This window comes from Podarcis liolepis, assembly GCF_965112155.1.
Source record: "Podarcis liolepis genome assembly, chromosome: 15".
Classification (NCBI taxonomy): Eukaryota; Metazoa; Chordata; class Lepidosauria; order Squamata; family Lacertidae; genus Podarcis; species Podarcis liolepis.
The window spans coordinates 666,803-693,379 of record NC_139566.1 but is presented as its reverse complement, the minus strand read 5'-3'; the positions used below and the strand labels follow the sequence as shown (position 1 = coordinate 693,379).

Here is a 26,577-nt window from a genome sequence, read left to right as displayed (position 1 = left end):
CGTTTGCAAAGGTTGCCAGGAATGACAGCTCTGTGCCCGGCGAAGCCGCATTTCCCAGCACATTTCAATGGATGTGCTTTGAGCGCATGGTGTGAGGACCTGCTCACAATGCCCCCGTTTTGCATGGAGAAGCCGCCGGTCAGCCCAGGCCCCTGGCCATTCCTCCTGCTGCGAGGCCAGGCCTTGTCATTCCAAAGCCCCAGGTCCTATATATACACATTTTCAACTATTTTTAAACGAGGGAAAATGCATCAGGGGTCAAGTGATTAGGAAGTCGATTCCCACCTCCCTCGAATAGAGGTCAGCGTGGTAACCAGGGGCAAGCCGTGCAAAAGATGCTGGAGCTGGGGACCCCATGGGGAGGATTGGGGTTCCCCCGTCTCCCCCCACCCCACGGCCACACAGGACCCAGTTCCCAGGTCTCTCTGTAACACGACCCCTGGCAAACCAGAGTTGTTCTTGGCAACGGGGGAACTTTTCCGTCAGCGTTGCGATGAGGTCCTCTTTTTATTTTCTGCTCCTGAATAAACATCTGCATCTCCTGGGCCCGGTTCTTGCGATCCCAAAAGGTCCCAGTGAGGGGTTGGGCCCAGTCCAACGATGTCGGGCACCCCTCTCCCACTGCCTGTGTGACGAGACCGTTTGATTTTGGAAAGGCTCCACCAACAGAACCTCTCAGGCCAGGGACCGAAAGAGGCTTGGTTTTGGAACACAAACACGGGAAAGGAGGAAGCAGATTAATCCAAGCTGGACACTTGGTCTCTCTAGCTCAGTACTGACCACACAGATGGGCATTGGCCCTCCAGGGTCGCAGAACTTCTTCATGAAGTGAATCGTTAAACTATGGAACTCCCTGCCACAGGAGGCGACAATGACCATAAACTTGGATGGCTTTAAAAGTGGATTGTATACACTCCAACATTTTACCAATCAAAATAGGGGCATCCTATTCCATTATTATTATTGTTTATTATTATTGTTGTTATTATTATTATTATTATTATTGTTGTTGTTGTTGTTGTTGTTGTTGTTATTATTATTATTATTATTATTATTATTATTATTATTATTACTATTACCCCATCCATTTGATTGGGTTGCCCCAGCCACTCTGGGTGGCTTCCAATATACATAAAAACTTCAACGTTTAAAAACTTCCTTATACAGGGTTGCCTTCAGATGTCTTCTAAAAGTTGTGTTGTTATTTATCTCCTTGGCTCGGGGGTTGCACAACTCCAACATTTCTGCAACGGAAATAGGGATGTCCTAAGGAAAAGTGGGACATTCTGGGATCAAATCAGAAACCAGGACAGCTTCTGTAAATCCAGAACCACCCCTGGAAAACAGGGACACTCAGAGGTTCTGCAAATCAGAACCGCTGCTTGATGAACAGCTGACTGTTTTCTGACCCCAATCCAGACTTTTGTTTTATTTCACAGGAATCATATACCTCCTGCTTGTGGCAAAGCCTCAGAGATGTTGGTGCAAACTTTGTGCAAAGAAATGCAGGGGCAAACCCTCAATAGGCGGGTTATTGGGGAACAAGCCCTGAGAAATCTCTGGCAAGAGGGGTCCAGTTTGCTCACACAGCCTGGCCCTGGCTGCACCCTGCTTTGTGGCAAAAGGGTGCGTGGAAATGGGACACGGGGCAATCACAGACTCCTAGACGTGCAAAAAGGGGTCCAGCCCAACCCTTCACAGGAATCAAAGTTAATGTATCATTCCACTGAATGCAGGGGGCAGAAATCAGCCTATGTCTCTTCCTCTCCCCCCCCCCCAAAAAAAAATATCTTACTGAGGTTTATTAAAGATACATGTCAAGAAGTACAATTAACACAAAGAAAAAACAATAAACTGAATAAAAGGCAAACTATTCACTATTCACCATTCAGGTGGCCAGCCCAGGGTGTAGCTGTGCAGAAGCAAGAAAAAAAGAGGTCAGAAATACCTCCAATCAGCCAAGTATGGTGTGTATGATCAATAAAGCTTTAACCTCTCTCAATCAACACCCTCTGCTCTAATTACCCAAATTTGACCATCAATTAAGACTGGCACATTCATATTGCTTTGGTTGTTTTGATTTTTTTCTTCCTCGTGAGACTTCAAGTATCATAAAAGAACTATTCAAAATAATGAAGAAAGCCAGAGCCTCTGTCTCTTACAATCCATTCTGTATCTTTCCTGCCTTCACTGCATAAAAAACAACAACCTTGCAGTGGCCCCCAAATCCCTGAGCTCCAGCCCCCATTCTGGGAGGGCTGGTGCCTAGTGATTGACAGGAGCCGGGGGGGGGGGGCTCCTGCCACCCCTCTCTGCCCTGGTGGCTTCTCATGAAGTGCCAGAAGATGGTGTGTTATTTCAAGTTTCTAGACCCTAAGGTTGCGCCGGAAAACCTACAATTCAGAATCCAAACAAAAACTATGGTCTTTCTCCGCTTGTGGTTTTGAAAGGTTGTGGGGTCTACCCTGCAGGGCTCAATTCTAAATGCAGACGCTGAATGGGATCCAGTCCAACTAATCCACCCCCTGGCTTGCACTGGACATGGATTCAGATTTTCGCACGGGGACAAGATCTTGTTTAATTAGGAGAGGATTAAAAGTGAATGACAACAAGCGCTCCTGGAAGCTGAGGGAGAGCGACAACGCAGCAATGTTTCACCATCTACCTTTCCGACAAAGAACACAGGATCACAGTCACTTGCACTGATAGGAACCCCGGGAGTTCTGCACTGAATTATACATCTGAAAATGAACCCCAGGAGTTCCAGCTGTGCTAGATCACAGGTAAAAGGTGAATCCTCAGCGGCGTCCCAAACATCTGGGTCAACAAATGCTAACACCCCTTTCTCTTTCCTTTGCGGGTGAGAACCATGACTGTGGGGAAAGCGATCTATAGAGAAGGCAGATGAGCGCCTTTTCTTTTATCTGTTTTGTGGGTGCAGAGAAGAGAGCATTTCCCCGAAATTCCCCCAGCCACCAAATTGCACCAAGCGTTGCATCAGGGAGGAGAGAAACTCAGCAAACAGTTCTGTGGAAGCTGGAAGCTGGCAGTCGCCTTTCCCAGCAGTCTAAAAGGAAGAAACCCCAAGAGACGCTTTTGTCTTACAGAATATTACACTTGTCTGTTAAATACGCCTTTCTACCGAATGTGAGAAACCAACACAACCTGTGACATGGATGTAACAACACGCTGTGTTCTCCTGCGCCTCTCTCTGCCACCCTGTAAAATCTGACAGCGAAATACTTTTTCTGACAGCTGGGGTGGCAGATTTTGCCAGCTGCCGCCGCCACCGGCCTCGAGATTCTCCCTAGAGGCTCAAAGCGAAGGCCACACTTTGGAGGTGCAAGAACAACAGCACAGACCTCCTGGCCAGGGGCAAAAGAAAACTTTTCCGAACTCAAAGCAGGAGCCCAAACACCCCTCTCCTCAAAGTACGACAGACAGAGGGCGGCAGAAAGCAGCCCGCGGGACTCTGGTGAATTTCAGCACCATGACATTTACAGCCCTGCTGCTCCGCTCAAAGCAACAAGACGCCCAAGGCCAGTCTACATGAGCGCAAGACCTAAAATTATTAAATGCAATCCGTGGACCCGATCCTGCACTCCCCTCTCTGCCAAAGCGGACCACGCCCAGAGAGGACCGCAATCTGCCCAGCCCAGCCACGGCCTGCGGGGCTAATCTGCCTTCAAAGGTGGGGGGGAGATATGGAAACGGTTCTTTGGGACCAAACGCACCTTCTGGTCTCCCAAAGAAAGCTGCGTAAACCCGCTCCGATCTCCTTCCTCCAACCCTTGCCTTTTCTCTGCCTGTGGACCCTTCCTCCTTGCTCTCCACAAAACCCCACAAGGCGCGCACACACACCCTGGCCTTCTCAGGGTTCCCTGTAGGTGCCCCCCCATTACTTTCCCTTTGCAGTACTTGTTTGCACCCCTGAAGGACCACTTCTCTCTCTCCCACCCCCAGATATGGCCTTTGGGGGCCCCAGAAGCAGCGGTACTTACCCCTTTCCCCATATCTGCTGGTGCAGGAGACGGAGGGGACAGGAGCCAAGGGGGTGGGGAGGGGGAGACGACAACAACAACAAAAGGGGTGGGGTAGCCTATAGGGAGCACATGTAGGAGATATACATTCAGAGGGGGGGGGCTTCCTGTCTTTAAATAGACGGCTCGGTTCCTCCGCTCCTTCTCTGGACAGAGGCACTTGTTGAAACTGGATCTCCAGTTGAGAGGGGAGAAAGAGAGAGAGGGAGGGAGGGAAGCCCCTCCTTCCAGAAACCTCCCTCTTCTCCCTCCTGCTTTCCCCAGCTCTCCTGCCCCATAGACCCAGCCTCCTTTTGCAGAGAAACCCCACCTCCCTTCCTCAGGCGGGAGGGCTCTCTGCCCACCAGCAGTTGCCTCTGCCAGGGGAGACTTGCCAGGCTGCACCCCCTGCCAGTCCCTTGGCCAAGGAGAAACTGGACAGCTGTGCAAAAAGGGCCCCTCTATTTCTTCCCCCCTTGCGCTGGGGAGCTGTGAGGCGTATCTCCAAGGCAGGTGACCCATGCCAACTTTCTGGGTCCCTGCCACACCTGTCCTTTCCGCAGCTGCTGTTGCGAGGCGTGTGTCTGAACCCGCATGCATGTCCAGCGTGCCAAGTGTCGTCCTGCACACACACACACACACCGAGAGGTTGGGGGCCTTTCGCTAGCATTATAATGTGCCCTTTGTTATGACCACACGTTTGCCCTTATGCCCGCAAGAAGTTCTCATGCAAGAGGAATAAAGAAAGGTCGGTTTGTTACGTGAAGTGAATGAGACTGAGTGCAGTGGTACCTCGGTTTTTCGAACGTGATGTGTTCTGGAAGACCGTTCGAGTTCTGAAACGTTTGAAAACCGAACACTCAATAGCTGACAGGATCTTGCACTTAGCCGGAGCTGCATGGCATGTTTGACTTGCGAGGCGCATTCGAAAACCGAAGCATTTACTTCTGGCCTTCTAAAACTGAGATGTTCGTCAACAGACTGTATCTTGATGCTGCTTCGGATGGCAAAGTTGGGATATAAGCAGGGCAGGAAATCTTCCAACACGAATCCGAACCCATGGCTTCAAGTTACAAGGAAGGAGAGTCCGACTAAAACATCAGGGAGAACTTTCTGATGATAAGAGCTATTAGACAGTGGAACAGTCTCCCACAAGGTGGTGGTGGACTCTCCTTCCTTGGAGGTTTTTAAGCAGAGGTCGGATGGCCATCTGTCCTGGAGGCTTCAGCTGAGATTCCTGCATTGCAGGGGGCTGGAATAGATGACCTGTGGAGGTCCCTTCCAACTCTGCAATTCTGATTCTATTACCTCAGAAGGTGGTGATTCAAGCGCATCTTGATCAAAAGAGTAAAAGGATCCCCAGCTGTTCCCCAAAGCCTTCAGAAAGTGAGTGTGACAGTTTTGCCAAAGGTAAAGGTAAAGGGACCCCTGACCATTAGGTCCAGTCGTGGCCGACTCTGGGGTTGTGGCGCTCATCTCGATTTATTGGCTGAGGGAGCCGGTGTCCAGCTTCCGGGTCATGTGGTCAGCAGGACTAAGCCGCTTCTGGCGAATCAGTGCAGCACACGGAAACACCGTTTACCTTCCCGCTGGAGCGGTACCTATTTATCTACTTGCACTTGCTCTCGAACTGCTAGGTGGGCAGGAGCAGGGACTGAGCAACGGGAGCTCACCCCGTCGCGGGATTTTGAACCGCCAACCTTCTGATTGGCAAGCCCTAGTCTCTGTGGTTTAATCCACAGCGCCACCCGCGTCCCTGTTTTGTCAAAGAGCCCACGCTAAAAGAAAAGCAAGAAAGGGAAACCTCCTGGCGCTTTTCTGCCAAAGACCCCTTGCCGGCCAGGTCAGCTGTTGTGCAGTGCTGTGGGCAAGCTTCAGATGAACAGACGCAGCCTCACCTCAGCTGCTCCTGCCCAGGATTCCCTTAGCAGGAACTCTCCACATTTTCAGACGCAGGAATTATTAAAACGGCTGCACTGGTCGCTGGTTCATTTCGAGGCCCAATTCGAGGTGCTGACCTTTGTGTTTAAAAGTCCTCCACGACTCAGACCCCCAAACAGCCGAACACTTGGCATGGTCAAAACTTGCTCTCACGTCAGACAATGACTTAAAAAGGGAAGAAAACAGAAGTTAAGATTTTTTGGACGTGCATAAATGAAAATAATAAAATGGATCCAGGGAGGGGCAGCAGTTCTCAGCGCGTGGGTCCCCAGATGTTGTTGGACTACAACTCCCATCATCCCCGAGCTCTGGCCTTGCTAGCCAGGGGTGATGGGAGTTGTAGTTCAACAACATCTGGGGACCCACAGGTGGAGAAAGGCTGGTGGAAGTTGAGGGATTCAAGTAATCCCACACTAAGAATTTAATATGAATGGTTAAAAACAACAACCAAAAACAGTAGTGTACGTGTGTGTGTTTTTTAAAAAAATTATTATTTAGTTCTTCTGGGGTTTTTTTCTCTTTCAGTGAACGTTGCATGGATCATTGTAGTAGAGTTGGAAGGGACCCACGGGGTCATCTAGTCCTACCCGCTGCAATGATGGCAGTGGCGATGTGGGCACCGGGTTGGGAAAGGCTGCTACGATGCCTGGCTGGTCGTACGGCTCATCGTCACATCCGTCCAACGACACACACTAACGTCTCCTGCTTCTCTTCCTCTCCCATGTTGTGCACAGAGTTCTCCTCTCTAGTCCAGCCTTTCCCAACCCAGTGCCCACATCACCACTGCCATCATTGCAGCGGGTTGGACTAGATGACCCCGTGGGTCCCTTCCAACTCTACCACAGTTATCCATGCGACGGTCACTATGCTCATCTGTGAAACAACCCCTGGTTAAAACAAATGATGGTTTTAGTGTTATGTGCCCACACAGCCAGTGCAAGGAAAAGCCCAGCAGGGCTTATGAGACGAGCCCGGTGTGTCTTCTGGTGAAGCTGTCCGAGAAGCCCTTTTTGAGGCACGAACGTGTCAAGGCCTCTTCCCCACAAGGCCGTGGCGAAAGATAAGCGCCATTAAAAGCTTCACACAGAGATAGCCTAATCCTCAAGGCAGTAATAGAATTCAGATGGATCGGCAATCTAGGACTCCAAAAGGAATTGATTAGGTTCAAAAACCAAGGCCTGTGTCTCTGAGCTGGAGTGTGCGTCAGGAGGGAATCACGCTACCTGGGTGATAAGGACCAAGCGATCAGTCAGAGGCCCCGGGGACAAGGAGCTTGCAAAAGGTTGAGGGAAGCGATTAGCTCTCTCCGGGATGATACTGATCCCTCCTCTTTTCAATGGCAGCGAGAGGAGGTGGCGGAGAGGCATCTCAGAGGTATTTTGCCAGAGACGAGCGCAAGGGCTGGAGCAAAAAATCCTGACACAAAAAAGCCCAGTCCTAATTCTGCCTGCAGCAGAAGCTTAGTCTACTCTGCACCTTCAAGGCAGACGTACCCCATTCACACTTTTCGCCACAATACCTGAACCGAAATGCAGCCGTCCATCAAGATTTGCACTGCTCCGAATTTTGTAGTGTGGTTCTCCTGCCGATGAAGGTGTGCGAAAACGCACCCACCTGGGTAAAGCATGCCTATAAAGGCGTATGTTATTGAAAACAACAGCCAGGAATGCGCTGTGTATTTGGGGAAACTGCTTTGCAATAAGGATCTTAGGCAAAATTGCGTGTGAAAGATGTGTCTGTTAAGAAGAAATTCGTACTAAAATGCTGGTGAATTTTCACGAGGGTGTGAACAAAATATTTAGGTGTACTTTCCCCAAATATATGCAGCTACATTGGTTGGAGAACTGTATCTCAAAATTCAGAAAAATGCAAATTTCAAAGGAAGGCTGTGTTAAAGTTCACACGTTGGTTTGAGAAGAGCGAATGGGGGAGCTTCCCATTAAAAAATTAGGTGGTTTTTCATTCACCTGACGGTCCGGCTGAATTCTATGGGTTGTGCTCAATCCTCGTCCTACTCAGAGTAGACCCACTGAAGTTAATGGTCTTGGCTCACTTCGGTTCATTCGTTTCAATGTGTCTACAGTGGGCAGGATTTAATTCGTTATTGCTTTCATATCTCACCTCCTTCTCCAAGGAATGGCAAATGTGGTTCTCCCCTTCCTCACTTAATTCCCCCCACAACAGCCCCCCACAACAGCCTTGTGGGGCAGGCCAGGCAGAGAAGCCTGTCTTCAAAGTTCTGAACAGTCACCACATTGAAGATGGAGATACATGACAAATCTGAAGGATCATGAATGGTGCAGGCTGTTTATGTTAGCCAGATTTAATAATACTTTTCCCTTGATGCGAGTGAGAGGAAGATATTTAGCTCTCCCAGAATCAGAGTGTCTCTGCAAATATAGTAAACAGGAACCTGACACTTTGGAGCATATTTTATTTTCTTGTGATTTTGGCATTTATGCCAGAAGACAATTATTAGAGGCCTTACAGCTCAGTAGGCTGATTTCTATGCTACCAACGATTCAGGACCTGCTCTCGGACAGGAATGGTCAGATTACTTTAATAGTGGCTGAATTTTTGAGTGCTGTCCATGTTGAAATACTGGGCCATTATAAAGAGATTTAGTGGTTCTTCATTGATCGGTGATGTGGTAGTGTTGTATTATTTATGCAAATTAATAATAATAATAATAATAATAATAATAATAATAATAATAATAATAATTTATTATTTATACCCCGCCCATCTGGCTGGGTTTCCCCAGCCACTCTGGGCGGCTTCCAAAAGAATATTAAAATACTATGATACATCAAACATTAAAAGCTTCCCTAAACAGGGCTGCCTTCAGATGTCTTCTAAAAGTCTGGTAGTTGTTTATCGCTTTGACATCTGCTGGGAGGGCGTTCCACAGGGCGGGCGCCACTACCGAGAAGGCCCTCTGCCTGGTTCCCTGTAACTTGGCTTCTCGCAGTGAGGGAACCGCCAGAAGGCCCTCAGAGCTGGACCTCAGTGTCCGGGTAGAACGATGGAGGTGGAGACGCTCCTTCAGGTATACTGGACCGAGGCCGTTTAGGGCTTTAAAGGTCAGCACCAACACTTTGAATTGTGTTCGGAAACGTACTGGGAGCCAATGTAGGTCTTTCAAGACCGGTGTTATATGGTCCCGGCGGCCGCCCCCAGTCACCAGTCTAGCTGCCGCATTCTGGATTAGTTGTAGTTTCTGAGTCACCTTCAAAGGTAGCCCCACGTAGAGCGCATTGCAGTAGTCCAAGCGGGAGATAACCAGAGCATGTACCACTCTGGCCAGACAGTCCGCAGGCAGGTAGGGTCTCAACCTACGTACCAGATGGAGCTGGTACACAGCTGCCCTGGACACAGATTTAACCTGTGCCTCCATGGACAGCTGTGAGTCCAAAATGACTCCCAGGCTGCACACCTGGTCCTTCAGGGGCACGGTTACCCCATTCAGGACCAGGGAATCCTCCACACCTGCCCGCCTCCTGTCCCCCAGAAACAGTACTTCTGTCTTGTCAGGATTCAACCTCAATCTGTTAGCCGCCATCCATCCTCCAACCGCATCCAGGCACTCACACAGGACCTTCACCGCCTTCACTGGTTCTGATTTAAAGGAGAGGTAGAGCTGGGTATCATCCGCATACTGATGAACACCCAGCCCAAACCCCCTGATGATCTCTCCCAGCGGCTTCATATAGATATTAAAAAGCATGGGGGAGAGGACAGAACCCTGAGGCACCCCACAAGTGAGAGCCCAGGGGTCTGAACACTCATCCCCCACCACCACTTTCTGGACATGGCCCAGGAGGAAGGAGCGGAACCATTGTATGACAGTGCCCCCAGCTCCCAGCCCCTCAAGACGGTCCAGAAGGATGCTATGGTCGATGGTATCAAAGGCCGCTGAGAGATCCAGCAGAACTAGGAAACAGCTCTCACCTTTGTCCCTAGCCCGCCGGAGATCATCAACCAGTGCGACCAAGGCAGTTTCAGTCCCATGATGAGGCCTGAATCCCGACTGGAAGGGATCCAAATGGTCCGCTTCTTCCAGGCGTGCCTGGAGTTGTTTCCTCTGGAGTTAAAGTTCTGACTGGGACAAACCTTGTTATGCTGAGCTCGTATTTCGCACAATTTGTATACGGTGGCTGTTTGATAATGTGTAGTTTGCTATGCCTAAGAAAGGATATGGGATGTTGATGATGAAGATGGAGGAAGCTTGTTTTCTGCTGCTCGGGAGGAGAGAACTCGAACCCAGGACTCAAACGTGGCAAGAAAGGAGATTCCAGCCAAACGCCAGGAAGACGATGGCCTCTCCTTCTTTGGAGGCCTTTAAACAGAGCTGGGGTGGCCCCCTGCCAGGGACTCTTTAGCTGGGAGTAGAATAGATGACCCAGGGGGCTTCTTCCAAAACTTTAAGTCTTTGGTACCATAATTCTTTGACTGGCCCAATGTCACCCACTGAGACATGGCCAAGTGGGGATTTGAACCCAGGTCCCTCCTAGGTCCCTGCCTGTTACTGCTACACCACACTGCCTCAGCTGAATAAAACCCTCCATGTGGGGTGGAGGGGAATAGCCTTGTCCTTTGGGAACTGCAAATAGACCACAAGAACCGGGGGGGGGGTTGTTTCTGGGGGGGGAGGGGGGTCCCTCAGGGATCCTGGACGCAGGCCATATTCCGGCAGGAGGCTAAGATCCGTAGCCAGAAGGAAAATTTGGGCACCCTGTGGGGCGGAGACGGTTTCTCATGCGAAGAAAAGGACGAGAGAATTTGGCCAAGGAAGTTTCCCCGGTCTTAATGAATTCTGATCCTCCCCTGCTGGCCCACAAGGAATTAAACTCCAGGGATTGCTGAATTATTTCTCTCTCAAATCTCTTTTTAATGTGTTTTCGGAGGGAAAGGAAAAACCTCCTGTAATGCGTCTCCCTCCAGGGCCACGGGGAAGGCTAAGATTTTCCATCCTTTGCACGGCGATCTCAGCGTGTACGTGCCGCTCCCTCGGTGTGTGGGTCGCTGGTGGGGTTTTGCCTCCCAAGCGCCTGAGATCCTCCGACCTGCAACAAGACCATGGAGGGCGTGTGGTCTAGTGGTTAGAGTGCCAAACCGGGACCTGTGCATAATTAACCTGTGGAACTTGCTCCCGCAGGGATGGCCATGAACCCAGAAGCCTTTGAAAGAGGATGGGGCAAATTCACAGAGGAGGAAAAGCAGCTATCGGTTTGGCCACAAGAACTTAAGAATAGCCAGTGGAAAAAGAAGAAATCCATCAGGAGGTTGTGGTAGGCAAGATTATGATGTCTCCACCTCCTTCGTTCTGCCCGGACACTGAGGTCCAGCTCCGAGGGCCTTCTGGCAGTTCCCTCCCTGAGAGAAGCCAAGTTACAGGGAACCAGGCAGTGGGCCTTCTCGGTGGTGGCGCCCGCCCTGTGGAACGCCCTCCCAGCAGATGTCAAAGAGAAAAACAACTACATGACATTTAGAAGACACCTGAAGGCAGCCCTCTTTAGGGAAGCTTTGAAAGTTTAATGGGTTATTGTATTTTAGTGTTTTGTTGGAAGCAGCCCAGAGTGGCTGGGGAAACCCAGGCAGATGGGTGAGGTATAAATAATAAATTATTATTATTATTATTATTATTATTATTATTATTATTATTATTGGTAATGGCATTCACCTGGAGAACTGCTGCCAGTCCGAGTGGGCTAGATGGGCAAAGGCCTGACTCTGAGAACTACCCGCGCCCCTCTGGAAGACTTCACCCAGACTGGAAGACTTCACCCCAAACTCCTGAACGCCGGACTTCAAGAAAGGGCAGGCCTGACTCCCCCGCCCTCTTCACAGCCCCAAATGTCAGGCGGCAGTGAGCCTGGTGTCGCGAATTCGAAAGCAGCTGGAGGCCGAGAGGTGACAGATTTTTGCCAAAGGTCCCCGAGGTAAAATGGAGCGACCAGTTCCGCACAGAAACACTGAACGCACAGACCCTGGGGAGAAAGGAGAACATTAGCCGTGGCTCCTGTCTTGCAGCGGGTTGGACTAGATGACTTTGGGGGTCCCATTCACCTCTCCAGTTCTACAGCTCGAAGAGGGACGGAAGCAAGCCGTGAGAGCTCTTTGCTTCTTGCCCGAGTTCCCCTCCCCGAGTCCTTGAGCTGACCTTAGCATGGGCAGCTTCCTCAGCCCCCGGGGTTTCGTAACTTAGGAAACCAAAACCTTGATCCTTGGCGCTTGTCCTCCCTTCCCTACATTCCCGGCCCAGAACAGCTCAGCAAAGAACGGCCACCGTGGGTCAGGAGGGAGAACACCTGCTTTGCATGCAGAACGTCCCCGGTTCAATCCCCGCTGGCTGCCGCTTGCAAGAGGGGAGACTTGAGTTCGGATCCCTTGCAGGTTTCGCTTTGGGGCATCCGGTTGGCCACTGTGAGAAGAAGAAGACACTGGGCTGGATGGGCCCCCTTGGGCCTAATCCAGCAGCCAGGCTCTGCTTACACTCCTATGGAGCCTCCAAGTCCAGTAGCAGTCTACCTAGATTCCTATTGTGATAGGAATTTTGAGGTCTTAGATACATGTTAAATGTTCCTAAGTCTACCAACCAAGCATGTACATAGATCAGCACAGGAAGACCGACCTGAAGCCATTTTTGATTCCCAAACTGACCAAATGTTTTCTCTGCAAGGTCAAAGTGGGAAACCTCCCCATTGTCTCTTGCCTCACAAATCCTGTCTTAAGGGCACATTTAAGATACGAATAGGGTGTGAGCTGTGAGCTGGCTCATTACAAAAGACTGGCCAGGCTTCCCAGGGTATCCAATCAAGAAAGCATTAACAGGTAACTTGCCAGACAGGAGGTAAACAAAGCACTCAGATTTCTGCTGTAGACCGCCCTTTCTGTGATATATGTATGATGTTTCTGGGGGTGGTCTTGGACTCCAGGGCGGGCAATTTTAAATGTCTATATAAGGGTGGACACACTTTGGTTCTGGGTCCTCCTCCTCTCCTGCGTGTGAGGGGAGCACCCTGTTGCAACAGATCAATAAAGATCAGGCTTACGAGCCGCTTTGCTTCTCAATATTCTCTGCTTGGCCTCTGTTATTCTCTCCTACCAATAGGGAACCTATGTAAGGACTCTATATGGGCTCTTGCGTCCCCCATAAGGGAAAAAAGGGCAGATTTTTGTTTACAACACTAGGTTCTTGAGGGTGTTTGGCCACTGTGAGAACAGGATCCTGGGGCCCCTTTGGCCTGATCCTGCAGCCAGGCTCTCCTGAGGTTCTTCGCAAGGAGAAAATGCCCTGCTTCCATTTAGCTCCTGTACCAGTTTGTGAACCTGCAAGGCCTTGGGAATATATTTCTTTTGCTCCCTAAGAATGTAAGTAGAAGGCTCCGTGGCAAAAGCCGTCTCTCTGAGCCTCACCCCACCAAAGCAGCTGATGTTTGGAGGTAGACTGCTTCTATCATGGAGGCTTTGTTTAGCTCCTGCGCCCTGCAGGTTGAACACAGACCTCTCCTGTTGCTCCAACCTCTCGCATCGCCCTTTGAAAGCCATTTGAGCCTGGTGCCATCGCCTGATCCTGCGGCAGGGAGTGCCTTCAGTTGGGTGGCCATCTGTCAGGGATGCTTGAGTTGCGATTCCTGCGTTGCAGGGGGTTGGACTAGATGACCCTTGAGGTCCCTTCCGACTCTACAACTCTATGAATTATGCACTGAATCTCCTTGAACTATCGGAGGCCTTGCAGGCCTGTTTCTAAAGCTGGAGCAAAACTGATAAGGGAGAAGTGGGGGGAAGAGGAGGAGGCAGTCGGATATCGGAGGCCACCACGAGGGATGCCGGCCACTTTGCAGACCGTGTCTCCCAAGGAGACAGCTATGTAAAAGCAGTGATGAGCCTGGGCCGGTCTCTCAAAGGTGCCACGAACCTCGTTGGGCTGTTTTCGCTGCAAAAAATGGACGGAACGTTTCGGTGCATCCTTTGCACAGGAAGTTGAAAATCTCTCCTGTACAAAATTCTGATTTTTCCTTCCATCTGTCGCCGCGAATCCCATGTGGGGAGAGCTCTGCTGCTGCCCTGTTTGCGGAGTTCCCGGAAAAGACATCCGGCTGGCCACACCAATAACAGGCGGCCAGCCTGGGCAGGACCCCTTTGGCCCCACAAGAAATTCACGGAGGAGGAGCCCTCCTGTCTACAGGACCGCCTCTCCTGGTCTGCCCACATAGGACCTTAAGGTCCATGAATAGCCATAGTTTAGAGGTCCCGAGCCCCGAGGAAGTCAGACTATCCCCCACCAGGGCCAGGGCCTTCTCAGTGGTGGCTCCGACCTGGTGGAATGCTCTGTCCCATGAGACCAGGACCCTGCAGGATTTAACCTCCTTCCGCAGGGCCTGTAAGACAGAGCTATTCCGCTTGGCCTTTAATTTGAATTCAGCCTGATCTTTTATTTCCCTTCCCTTCCCTCACCCACTCTGGGATCCCACAGCTAATTCTCCCCTGGTCTCCTCGCTGGCCCAAGTAGGACCAATTCAGCCAGCTAGCCCTGGGGATTATCTAATGCTCATTTCCCCCAAATTGATTTTTGAACTTTGAATTTTATTGTTATTCATGTTTTTATATTGTATTTTATGCTGCTTTTATAATTAAGTGTTTTAAATTTGTTGTTAGCTGCCCTGAGCCTGGTTTTCTGAACCGGGAAGGGCGGGGTATAAATTAAAAAATATTATTTATTTATTTAAATCTGGCGACGGCTGCTAACCACTACGGCTCTGCTCTGCAGCAATGCTGGAAGGGGGGGGGGAGAAGGGGTCTCTTGGGCTCAGCTCCTGTTCTGGGTCTTCCCTTTTGGCCACTGTGAGAAGAGAGTGAGCCTCAGTGGGCCTGATCCAGAAGCCAGGCTCTTCTTAGTTCCAACGGAGCCTCCAGGTCCAGAGGCAGTCTATCTCGATTCCTAGTGGCTCCCTGTGAGAGGAGGATGGTGGACTAGAGGGGCCCCTGGCCTGAACTGGCAATCTCTTTTGATGCTCACCATCTTCTTTGGCCAGGATGTCGGGTCAATCTTAGCTGGTAGTCAGCTTATGACCTTTAAAGGTTTTGACCTTTAAAGCCCTATGTGGCCTAGGACCCACGTCCCTTTGGGGCCATCCCACGGAGGACCTTAAGGTCCACAAATAACAACACTTTGGAGGTCCTGAGCTGCAAGGTGGTTAGATTGGTCTCAGCCAGGGCCAGGGCCTTTTCAGCACTGGCCCCGACTTGGTGGAACGCTCTGTCACAAGAGACCAGGGCCCTGCGGGACTTGACATCTTTCTGCAGGGCCTGCAAGACAGAGCTGTTCCACCTGGCCTTTGGTTTGGACTCAGTCTGACCCTTATGTTTCCCTCCCCTTACGGTTTTGATCTATGGGCTACTACTAGAATGAGGCTGCATTTTAAATTGCATTTTAACCCGTATTTTAAATTGGTTCCCCCCCTACTATTATGTTTTTACTGTAATTTTACTGGTGTTCGCCACCCTGAGCCCAGCTCTGGCCGGTGAGGGTGGGGTATAAATAACATTTATTATTATTATTATTATTATTATTATTATTATTATTATTATTATTATTATTAATCCTGGGCGCCTCTCAAGCTAGATCAGCTGGGCAGCTGGGATTCTTTCATTGCGTGGGGTTGGACTAGAGGACCTTTGGGGGTCCCTGCCAGTTACACAATTCTGTGGTAGTAAATCCCGCTGGTCTGGCTCTGCTTGCATCCTTGGCGTGCTGCTGTCCCTCAGCCTCCTTGGGGCAGGGAGACCCCACACGCCCCCTCCTCTTGGCTTCTGGTTGTGACACTGACGGAGCAAGGATGACCACGGCCTTCTTTTTCTAAAATTAGCCGTGGCAGATTCCCACGGGGAGTCTCTGTTTACATGTCCCCCGTCCGTTTTGCGGGTTGAGTCCGAGTGCCAGGGGCTGATGGACAGAGAAGGTGGCTGCGTAACGAACCACCAGGAACGAGGTCACAGACCTGAGAACAATTTGCTCGTGCCAATTATACGATTAATTATAACATAAGGAGAGCCCGGTTGCAGGATCAAGCCAAAGAAGGACTACCCAGTCCAATATCCTGAACTCACAGCAGTCAAATGCCCCATCGACCCTCAGAATCTAGATAGACTGCCTCTGGACTTGGGGGTTCTATGTTTACCAGCTCCATCTGGTATGCAGGATGAGACCCTCCCTACCTGCTGTCTGTCTGGCCAGAGTGGTGCATGTTCTGGTTATCTCCCGCTTGGACTACTGCAATGCGCTCTATGTGGGGCTACTTTTGAAGGTGACTCAGAAACTACAACTAATCCAGAATGCAGCAGCTAGACTGGTGACTGGGAGTGGCCGCCGTGACCATATAACACCGGTCTTGAAAGATCTACATTGGCTCCCAGTACGTTTCCGAGCACAATTCAAAGTGTTGGTGCTGACCTTGAAAGCCCTAAACAGCCTCGGTCCAGTATATCTGAAGGAGCATCTCAACCCCCACTGAGGTCCAGATCCGAGAGCCTTCTGGCAGTTCCCTCCCTGCAAGAAGTGAGATTACAGGGAACCAGGCAGAGGGCCTTCTTAGTGGTGGCCCCCACCCTGTGGAACAACCTCCCATCAAATGTCAAGGAAATAAGCACCTATCTTTAAAAGACATCTGAAGGCAGCCCTGTTTAGGGAAGCTTTTAATGTTTGATGTATTACAGTATTTTAATATTTTTTTGGAAGCCGCCCAGAGTGGCTGGGGAAGCCCAGCCAGATGGGCGGGGTATAAATAATAAATTATTATTATTATTATTATTGTTGTTGTTGTTGTTGTTGTTGTTGTTGTTGTTGTTATTATTATTACCCACTGGATCAGACCCAAGGGGGCCCATCATAGTCCAGTATCCAGGCACCCACAAGCGTGATGGGGAGAGGTCAAAGGTCAAGATTTCAGTCTCTTTTTCTGCACAGACCCTCCAATTTGCAGATAAACTGTGTGTTCCTTCCACCCCACAGGAGAGGCAGAGCTGGTGATGGGCTGTTGTTTTTGAGCAAAGCGCGTGTCCACAAGCCGTTCTGAGTCTCCCCCACATCTGCCCTGGGCTGCTTCCCCCGCAGAGATCCTGCAGGGACTTGGCCGGATCTTGGCCAGTCACGGAATAACCAGCTGACCGTCCCAGCAAGGGCCGGAGATCTGCGGGAGTCCGGCCCTCCAGGGTTCCAGCTCCTTTCCTGCCCTGGCAGGAGACGCTGATCCTTCCACTGCTTGAAGCAAGAATTGCAAAAAAGACATTTGCAGCGTCAGCAGGAGAGAGACGGCAGGGATTGCAAAGGCCAGGTCCGCGTTGCGTAAAGGACTCCCCGTTGCGTAAAGGCCAAGGCTGCCCAGAGCCCAGTGGGGGCCAATTATTGCCGCAAAGAGGAATTCGAGGGCAGGCTGATGCGATCGGATGGCGCCTCCTGAGATCAAAGCCCATGTCGACCCCGGGGCAAGCGCACAATGCGCACTGGGGACACGGAGAGCCGCATGGCGCAGGACATGGCGCTCTCGAGACAACATCCTCTGCGTGTTTGCCGGTCTCTGTTTCAGCTCCACCTCAAGGAGTGTGTATGAGTGAGAGAGGCACATCGCATCGCTCAAATCAGTAAGCCAAGGCGTGTGTGCGCATGTTTCTATATGAGAGACGCCACATCTTTGCCATCCATCTAAGGCACATTTAAAGCGCATGGCTTGATAAGAACATCAGGACCTCAGAAGAGCTTGCTGGATCAGCCCAGTGATTCGTCTGTTTCAGCCTCCTGCTCTCACCGTGGCAAACGCCCCAAAGAGCCAAGTTCTGCAGATAGACTGCTTCGGTACCTGGAAGCTCCACCGTAACACCAGAGGAGCCCTGCAGCTGGGCCTGGCCAAAGGGGGCCCATCTTGTCCAGGGCCTTGTCCTTAAGCCCCTAAGACCCCAGGAGTCTCGGTAGACTGGCCCTGGCCCTGGAGGCTCCATCGCAACATCAGAAGGTCTCAGCTGCTGGATCAGGCCCAAGGGGCCCCAACTAACTCAGCATCCTCTTCTCACATGGTCCAGCCAAGACCTGCGTCATCCCATTCAGTGGCAGGGCATCCCTCAAAACCCCTGAGACCCCACTTGCTCCTCTCGCCCTCGCAGGGTCTTCTAGCCATGCCAGGAGAAGAAACCAGGATCCCTCCCTTCTGCAAAGGGGCCGGGTTTCTCCTCTCACCCCAAAAAACCTGCGAGGAAGGAAGCCGGGAAACACAGCCCATCCACCGTCCTGTTCCCTCTTTCTTCTTGACCCACATTATAAATCCCAAGCTGTCCCTGGTTTTTTTTTGGGGGGGGAGAGATGCCCTCTGCCTCAATTGTCATTCAGAGGAGGACTTGTTGGAACTGAATAACTGCATGGGGGTGGGAAAAAGGGAGGAAGAACAAGGGGGGGGGGGAGAGAAAGGACCTAATTTCTGGCTGCCTCAGGGACACACAGAGAACGCTAAATGCCTCTTGCCAAAGTCCTTGAGCCGTGGAGAGAATCGAAAGAGGCCTCTGGGGAAAAGTAAAAAGACACACACACACCCTGTCTATGGACCCACAACTCTGGGCCCCCTTGCCAGGCAGGGTGGAGGGAGTAAAACGCAGAGGAAGGGGTTCCCCTTCTCTCCCTGGAGTCACAAAATCATTGATTTGCAGCGGTGCAAGGTACACCCAGGGGTCATCTAGTCCAACCCCCCTGAAATGCAGGAATCGCACCTGAAAAATCCCCGGCCTTCCTCTCTCTCCTTATAAACCTCCAATGAAAGTTGGGGTAGCCAACAGGCCGCTTGAGGACCTTTGAGGGCGTTGAACGGGGTTGGACTAGATGGCCTTTGGGGGTCCCTTCAGATCCTACAATTCTCAGATCTTTGTTGGAGGGCTTTACGCAGAGGTTGAGTGGCCATCGATAGCCCTCTCCTTGAATTTGTCCAATTCTCTTTCAGATCCATCCAAACTTGTGGCCATCGCTGCCTCCTGTGGAAGAGAGTTCCACAGGTTAACCATGCACCGCCTGAATAAGTCCTTCCTTGTCTCTGTCCTGCGTCTTTCAGCATTCAGCTCCCCTGGCTGCCCACCAGTCCCAAGAGAAACTCTTCAGCCCCTTTCTAGAGCAATTCTACGCACCTCTATCATGTCGCCTCTCCCTTGCCATTTCTCTCCATGGAAAATTAGATCTGGCTCTTCTTCACAGGCCTGCATTTTATTCCCCCTCTCTCTGAGCTGTGCGGGTTCAGTCCCCATGGAAACAGCCAGACCTCCTGGCAGCCCCAAAGGCAAGAAGCTGCCCCAGGAGGGAGAGGACGGGCTGGTCTTGGGAACAGAGGAGCCCTGGGAAGAGCCGGCCAAGGCATTAATCACAGCTGCCAGCCTGCTTTCAGAACGGGCACTGTCCTCAAACTCCGGCAAAAACCTTGTACATTTTGCACTGAGCTTGAGGTTAGACTAAATCAGTGCTTACTAAACCTTTTCGCCCCCCAGCTTCCATAAACCCATCCCTAAAAAAAGCAAGAATCAGAACAACGCTAGCAGGCCAGGAGACTTCAGGGGGTGCAAATGCCCACGACTTTGAAAAGCTGGCATCGCTTTTTTTGTTGAATTTATTAAGTGGTTTGTGCAATTCATGTGCAACTAACTGCTAACACTTTGACTTTTCCTTGTGTTATCCTCTTCCTTAGCGGGCTGTTGTTGTTGTTGTTGTTGTTGTTGTCATTTAGTCGTGTCCGCCTCTTCGTGACCCCCTGGACCAGAGCACGCCAGGCCCTCCTGTCTTCCACTGCCTCCCTCATGCTGGTCTCTTCGAGAACACTGTCCCACCATCTCGTCCTCCGTCGTCCCCTTCTCCTTGGGCCCTCCATCTTTCCCAACATCAGGGTCTTTTCCAGGGAGTCTTCTCTTCTCATGAGGTGGCCAAAGTCTTGGAGCCTCAGCTTCAGGATCTGTCCTTCCAGGGAGCAACACTCAGGGCTGGTTTCCTTCAGAATGGAGAGGTTTGTTCTTCCTGCAGTCCATGGGACTCTCAAGAGTCTCCTCCAGCACCAAAATTCAAAAGCATCCATTCTTTGGTGATCAGCCTTCTTTATGGTCCATCTCTCACTTCCATATTATTGGGAAAACCAGAGCTTTAACAATATGGACCTTTATTGGCAAAGCATTAGCAGGCTGTGCAAACCGCTATTCCTTCCTTAGCGGGCTGTGCAAACCGCTATTCTGAATAAAGCTTAAAAAACACAGCAACAGGGTAGTGGGCAGTGGGGGTGCTTTTATGAGACCAAGGGGGAGCTGGCCCCCCAAAGTGTGGGAACCACTGCTCTGGGAGGGGCTCCCAAACCCCTCACTACCCAGAGATCGAGGTGCCCGTATTTATAGCCCAAATAAGACAGAGGTCCTCATTGTGTCTCAACTCTCTTCCAGATCTCCAGGAAGCAAAACAATGTTTGCATTCAGGGGGATATTTTTCTCTGGGAATGTGTGTGTGTGTGCAGCACTTGGAAGCAGGGGCTGGGTTTGGCGGGGGGGGGGAGGAGAGGAGGAATAATGGGATTCTGCAATGGAGGGGGCTGGGGCCACTCACAGTCCTGTTCTCCGTGGTGCAACTCTTCCTTCAATTGGGGCTTTTTGCTCCCTGGGATCTGGCACGGCTTCTTGCCAGGCTGGATCCTGCCTTTTGAATTTGGTCGGGGGGGGGGGCGGGCAAGGGGTCATCTCTGCAGCAGACCTGGAGATGCTCTTGTGCCGCTGCAACCAGCAAAAAGGCAACTAGGTCCATTTCAGTTTTTCTCAGTTTCACGGGGTTTGGCTTGGTCTGCCCTATGTCCAGGACATATTCGGAAATAGTGTCCAGGTGGAATTTCCAAAAATCGGTTAAAATGTCTGGGAAAACCGCCCTCAAAAATCTCCAAAAAGCTCAACAACTTTTGTGCTGGATTTTCACTTTTTGAAATATGGCAACCATAGGCTAGATGATTCTCCTTTTTGCCAACCTTTGGTACTCCGCATTTGCACCTTCAGCTTGCTTTAAAGTCCCCGTGAGCATTCATCAGCACTTTTTACTGTAAATTTACCCCAATAAGCCGATTCCTGGGTTCTTGGGCATCCCTGGCCACTGTGAGAAGAGAAGGCTGGACTCGAGGGCTTCTCTTTGGGCTCTTCTGGTGTCCTTGTGGAACCTCCAGCTCCAGAGGCAGTCTATCTAAGTACCTGGGTTCTTAGGGACATTTGGCCCCTGTGAGAGCAGGAGGCTGGGCTGGACGGGCCGTTGGCCTGATCCAAGAGCAGCAGGGCTCTTCTTACCAATGATGAACAACGCGGGTCGGAGAGCCTTCCCCAGCTGTGCAAATAAATCCAGGAAGCTGTGGTGAGATTGCCCAATCCATCTCTGGAAGGGGCCATGATAATCTGAGCAGAGGAAGATGTGCTCCGTGGGACGACCCAGCAGCCCTCCAAACAGCTCCGGGGTTGGAAAGATGTTGGAGCGGCTCTCTGGGGCAGCAGGCAATTCAGCGGCTTGGAGGGGCCTGTCCGGATGGCCCCCACCTCGCCATGGGGAGGAGAGCCTCATGTTATCCCAGGTGGGGACCTGCAGTGGGGAAGGGACTGGGGTCATCCTCTTGTGACAGCCCCGCCAGGAACTTGGAAATGATAATAATAATACTAAACAAATACAAATAAGCAGGACAAATCCACAGGCCTCCCCACAGCTGGGAAGGAAGCAGGAATGTGGCTTTGCTGCCAAAGGGTCACCATCTCTTAGCAGAGAAGGGAGGGGAGGGGGGGGCAGGAGAGCAGCCCAGGAGGAACAAACCCATCAAGGGACGCTGAGCTCTCATGGTGCTTAGAAGGGAGGCAGCCCACAACATCCTGCTTCCTCTTATGCAAAAATAAAGGTAAAGGTAAAGGGACCCCTGACCATCAGGTCCAGTCATGGCCAACTCTGGGGTTGTGGCGCTCATCTCCCTTTACTGGCCGAGGGAGCTGGCATACGGCTTCCGGGTCATGTGGCCAGCATGACTGAGCCGCTTCTGGAACTCCCTGTGGAACTCCCTCCCACAAGAGGCAGTGAGGGCCACCAACTTGGGGGGCTTTCAGAGGGTTGCACAAATTCAGGGAGGGGGGGGCTATCGCTGGGTACCAGCCAGGAGGGCAGCAATTCTTCTGAATACCACTTGCTAGAAACCACAAGAGATGTGCGCTCTCATGCGCTTAAATCCTGCTTGTGGGTTTCCGACTGGCCATCTGCTTGGCCACTGTGAGAACAGGATGCTGGACTAGCTGATGACGCCAAGGTCGCAGGTTCGATCCCCGTCTGGGACAGCTGCATATTCCTGCATTGCAGGGGCTTGGACGATCCTCAGGGATCAAGACCAACTTGTATGATTCTTTGATTCAAATTATTCAAACTAGACAGGCCATTGGCCTGATTGAGCAGGCCCAGAGGTCAAGCTAAAGGGACCCCTGACCATCAGGTCCAGTTGTGGCCGACTCTGAGGTTGTGGTGCTTTACTGGCCGAAGGAGCCGGCGTACAGCTTCCTTCCGGGTCATGTGGCCAGCATGACTAAGCCAATTCTGGCGAACCAGAGCAGCGCACGGAAACGCCGTTTACCTTCCCGCTGGAGCAGTACCTATTTATGTACTTGCACTTTGACGTGCTTTTGAACTGCTAGGTTGGCAGGAGCTGGGACCCAGCAATGGGAGCTCACCCTGTCACGGGGATTCGAACCACCGACCTTCTGATTGGCAAGCCCTAGGCTCTGTGGTTTAACCCACAGCGCCACCCGCGTCCCCTTTTTTGCCCTTATCCCTGCCCTTATCACTTTTGAGAAACTTCCAAGGGAGGAGAGCCCACCACTTCCCCAGGTTGTCCATTCCCCCGTCGAACAGCTCTTACCCTCTTCCTAATATTTAGCCAGAATCCTTCAGCGCCTCCTTCCTCCTTCTCCTGCCCCACTTTCCTCCTGCCTCTCCCATTCCCCTTCAATCTCTGGGGCTGGGATGAGAGCGCCCTGCCATGGCCAGAGCCAGGAGGGTTTTCCTGGGTTGTGGTGTCCACATGGCTCCACGCTCTCCTCACATGCTCTTCCCGGGTCTCAGATTCCAGCGCTGGCCTGCGTGGGCCCAGGAATGAGCTGGGTCTCTGTAAGGACACTGTCTTCCACGGATGGGGGCCTCAACATGCTCCCTCCTTCCCCAGATCTCCGGCCTCCTCCAGGCCGGCCCTGACGGGATTGTTTCTTCTCTGCAGCACAAACAAGATTGCGAGAGAAACCGCCAGCTAAATTCCGAGGGAGAGCAGGAAAGATACGAGCGGAAATCTTAGCCAACTAAGCGTCCTTGCATTTCCCTACCTGCCAACAATGGTGGTTGCCGCGGGTCACTGTTCCAAGTTTTGCAGGTGGATTTATTTGTTTTGCAAAAGGTATAAACCACTTGATTGTAAAGATAAAAGGGGGGCGGGAGAGAATGCCAATTAGAAGAATTCACAGTGATAAATTAAGACTGAATCGGAGAAGTGCTGGAATTGCAAGGAGGCTGAGGGTACGTTCTGTCCTATGTGGTGGACTTGGAAAATATGCGCAGCTTGCAGATTTAACTTATAGGATAAGAGAACAAGAAGAACATACATTTAAAGAAGATTGGAAAATGTTTATTGAATATATGGGGGGGAATTGTGTACACTTGAAAACGTCGGCAGCACTAAGATAAATTCAACAGTGTAAATGAGTTTTGATGGATGAAATAATGGAATACTTACTGAATGGTTTAGTTTTTGTAAAATATGCAGGGATATAAGGCATGCAAACTGAACCACAGAAAGAGAAGAAGGGAAGTTAAATGAATGTTCTAAAAGGTACAATAGAAAAACTCCCCCCCCCAAAGGAAACCAGGGGGGCAAATACGCCTACAATTTAAAAGCAAAACAGAGGCATTCTAAAACAGTTAAAACAGCCTAAAAACAGTCAAGAACATCTTTTAGAAATATGTTATGGTTTAACACCAAAACCTGCCAGCATTATCTGGACTGAAATCCGGAGCTAGGTGAGGCCCAAGGGTCTGACTCAGCTTCTTTGCTCCTGTCTAAATCTGTCTGTCGGCCTCCATGAGGACTAGAGGCTGTGTATATTTTTAGTGGCAGGACCATCACTCAGTGGCAGAGCGCTTGGCCTGCATACAGAACTTTGCCGACACAACCCCTGGCATCTCCAGGTAGGGGTCAGGGCTGGGAAAAGACACCCCCCCAGCCCAAACCCCAGAGAGCTTCATGGAATTGTAGAATTGTGGAGTTGGAAGGGACCCAAGGGTCATCTAGTCCAACCCCCTGCGATGCAGGAATCTCAACCCAAAGAGCCATGACAGAGGACCAGCTCTGCTTAAAACCATCCAGTGGACTCTGCTGGCCGGCCAGGCTGGACCAGAGGGAGCCCAAGGGCCTGAATGGGAGTAAGGCAGCTTCCCAGGAGTTGCTGTCCAATAATAATGGTTGAAATTAAAAGACGCCTGCTTCTTGGGAGAAAAGCCATGACAAACCTAGACAGCATCTTAAAAAGCAGAGACATCGCCTTGCCGACAAAGGCCTGTATAGTTCAAGCTCTGGTTTTTCCAGTAGTGATGAATGGAAGTGAGAGCTGGACCATCAAGAAGGCTGATGGCCAAAGAATGGATGCTTTTGAATTCTGGTGCTGGAGGAGACTCTGGAGAGTCCCATGGACTGCAAGAAGATCCAACCTCTCCATTCTGAAGGAAATCAGCCCTGAGTGCTCACTGGAAGGACGGATCCTGAAGCTGAGGCTCCAAGACTTTGGCCACCTCATGAGAAGAGAAGACTCCCTGGAAAAGACCCTGATGTTGGGGAAGATGGAGGGCACAAGGAGAAGGGGATGACAGAGGATGAGATTATTGGATAGAGTTCTCGAAGCTACCAGCATGAGGGAGGCAGTGGAAGACAGGAGTGCCTGGCTTGCTCTGGTCCAGGGGGTCACAAAGAGGCGGACACCACTAAACAACAACAATAATGGTTGCAAGTTGTTTGAAACTGTTTTTCTTAAGTGTCGTGACCTGCCCTGGGACCTCAGGGTGGCAGGAAAGTAATTAAGAAACCAGAGAACAAATAAGAAGTGTGTCTTCCTGGTCCTGCTGAAAGATGGAGACACATCCCTCCGTCTGGCTTCTGGCGACACGAAGTGGCTGTTTCTGAGACTGCACATGGCAGGGCCTGGTTGCACACAGCGTCAGAGAGGGATGCTCAGCACTGGCTAAATCCACAGCTAAATGCACCCACCCACACACTTTGCACCCATTTTCCTGATTCACACCAGTGGGAATCAGGGGGAACTGAAGGGTGGAAAAGAGGACCCTTCTCCTTGTTTATTTATTAGATTTTTTTTTCGTTTTTCCAAACCTTCACAGTGCAAATGCAGGTCCCAAATTTCACAAGAACATAAGAGCATGCTGGATCAGGCCAAAGGGATCTAGTCCAGCCTCCTGTTCTCATAGTGGCCAACCAGACGCCACAAAAGGAAACCTGCAAGCAGGATCCGGGCGCAAGAGCCCTTTGTCCCCTCCTGGGGCTTCCAGCAACTGGGGTTTGGAAGACTGTTTTATTCCCAGAGGCCTCTGGGAGCTGACTGTTTTTTAAAATAAAGGTCTTTTAAATGACGCCACAGTGTTTTTATGATCTGCATTTTGGCAGATTTGTTTTTGATGGCATTTAATTGCCTTTTAACGATGCTCTTTCACACGTTTTTAGCCTTCTGCATTTAAGCTGCGCCGTTAATTTGTGTAAGCTGCCTTGAATCCCTGTCTCAGTAAAAAAAAAAAAAAAAAGTGGGATATGGACAATAATAGATCTATTTATGACCAATCCCTTGTAGGAAAAGACCTGCCAAGGATATTAAAACACATTTTCATGTAAGCGACAACGGTGGCAAGAGTCTTAACAGCACAAGGATGGAAGAACGAGGAAATCCCGACTAAAGGACTGTGACAAGAGAAACTGGTGGACTATGCGGAATTGGCAAAACTGACACATAAACTATGTAACAAGGATAACTGTGATTTTAAAGAAGAATGGGAACCCTTTACAAAGTATTTTAAGAAACAACAAAATGAACTGGACTCCTTGGCAGGGTTTGAATAAACACTCACAAATTTTTTATTGGTAATATACAGATAGGTAAATTGAGGATCTTTACAATTTTACAGCATGCGGAGAATAACGTGCTGAGAAACCAGAGAGAGGAGCTGAGGGAAGTCTGTGTGTGTGGGGGTCTTTCTTTTTAGGGGGAAGGGGGGAGGGGGAAAATGGGGGGGGGAAATGCGGATGATGTATTTTTGATAAATTGTTATGTTGAATCCCTAATAAAAATATTTTAAAAATATATTTATGACCAATCCCTTACGGCAGGTGAGAAGTGCTTTTGAAAGATACAAAGCCGACCCTGCCGGGACAGTCCCCTGAGCACGTGCAGAGTGCAAAAGCGCGCTCGGTTCCCCTGCTCCCTTCCCTTCACCGCCACCTTCGTCAGCTTTGATCTGGATCAACGAATCCGTAGTCCTTCAAAGCGGGTTAAGAAGCAGGCGAGC

At 50.6% G+C, this 26,577-nt stretch overlaps 2 protein-coding genes across 2 annotated transcripts in view; one reads left to right on the top strand and one right to left on the bottom strand.

Annotated features, from left to right (window-relative positions):
- The window catches only part of LOC310694153 (sodium/potassium-transporting ATPase subunit alpha-2), a 48,848-nt gene extending 44,398 nt beyond the window's left edge, over positions 1-4,450 (bottom strand). The window contains exon 1 of the mRNA XM_083476967.1: positions 4,002-4,450. Coding sequence (XP_083333093.1) covers positions 4,002-4,013 — 12 coding nt within the window. The 5' untranslated portion in view covers positions 4,014-4,450. The remainder of the gene's footprint in view (positions 1-4,001) is intronic.
- LOC310694214 (zinc finger protein with KRAB and SCAN domains 3-like) overlaps positions 1-26,577 on the top strand; it is a 274,745-nt gene that overhangs the window by 119,243 nt on the left and 128,925 nt on the right. The gene's annotated exons all lie outside the window — the stretch shown is intronic.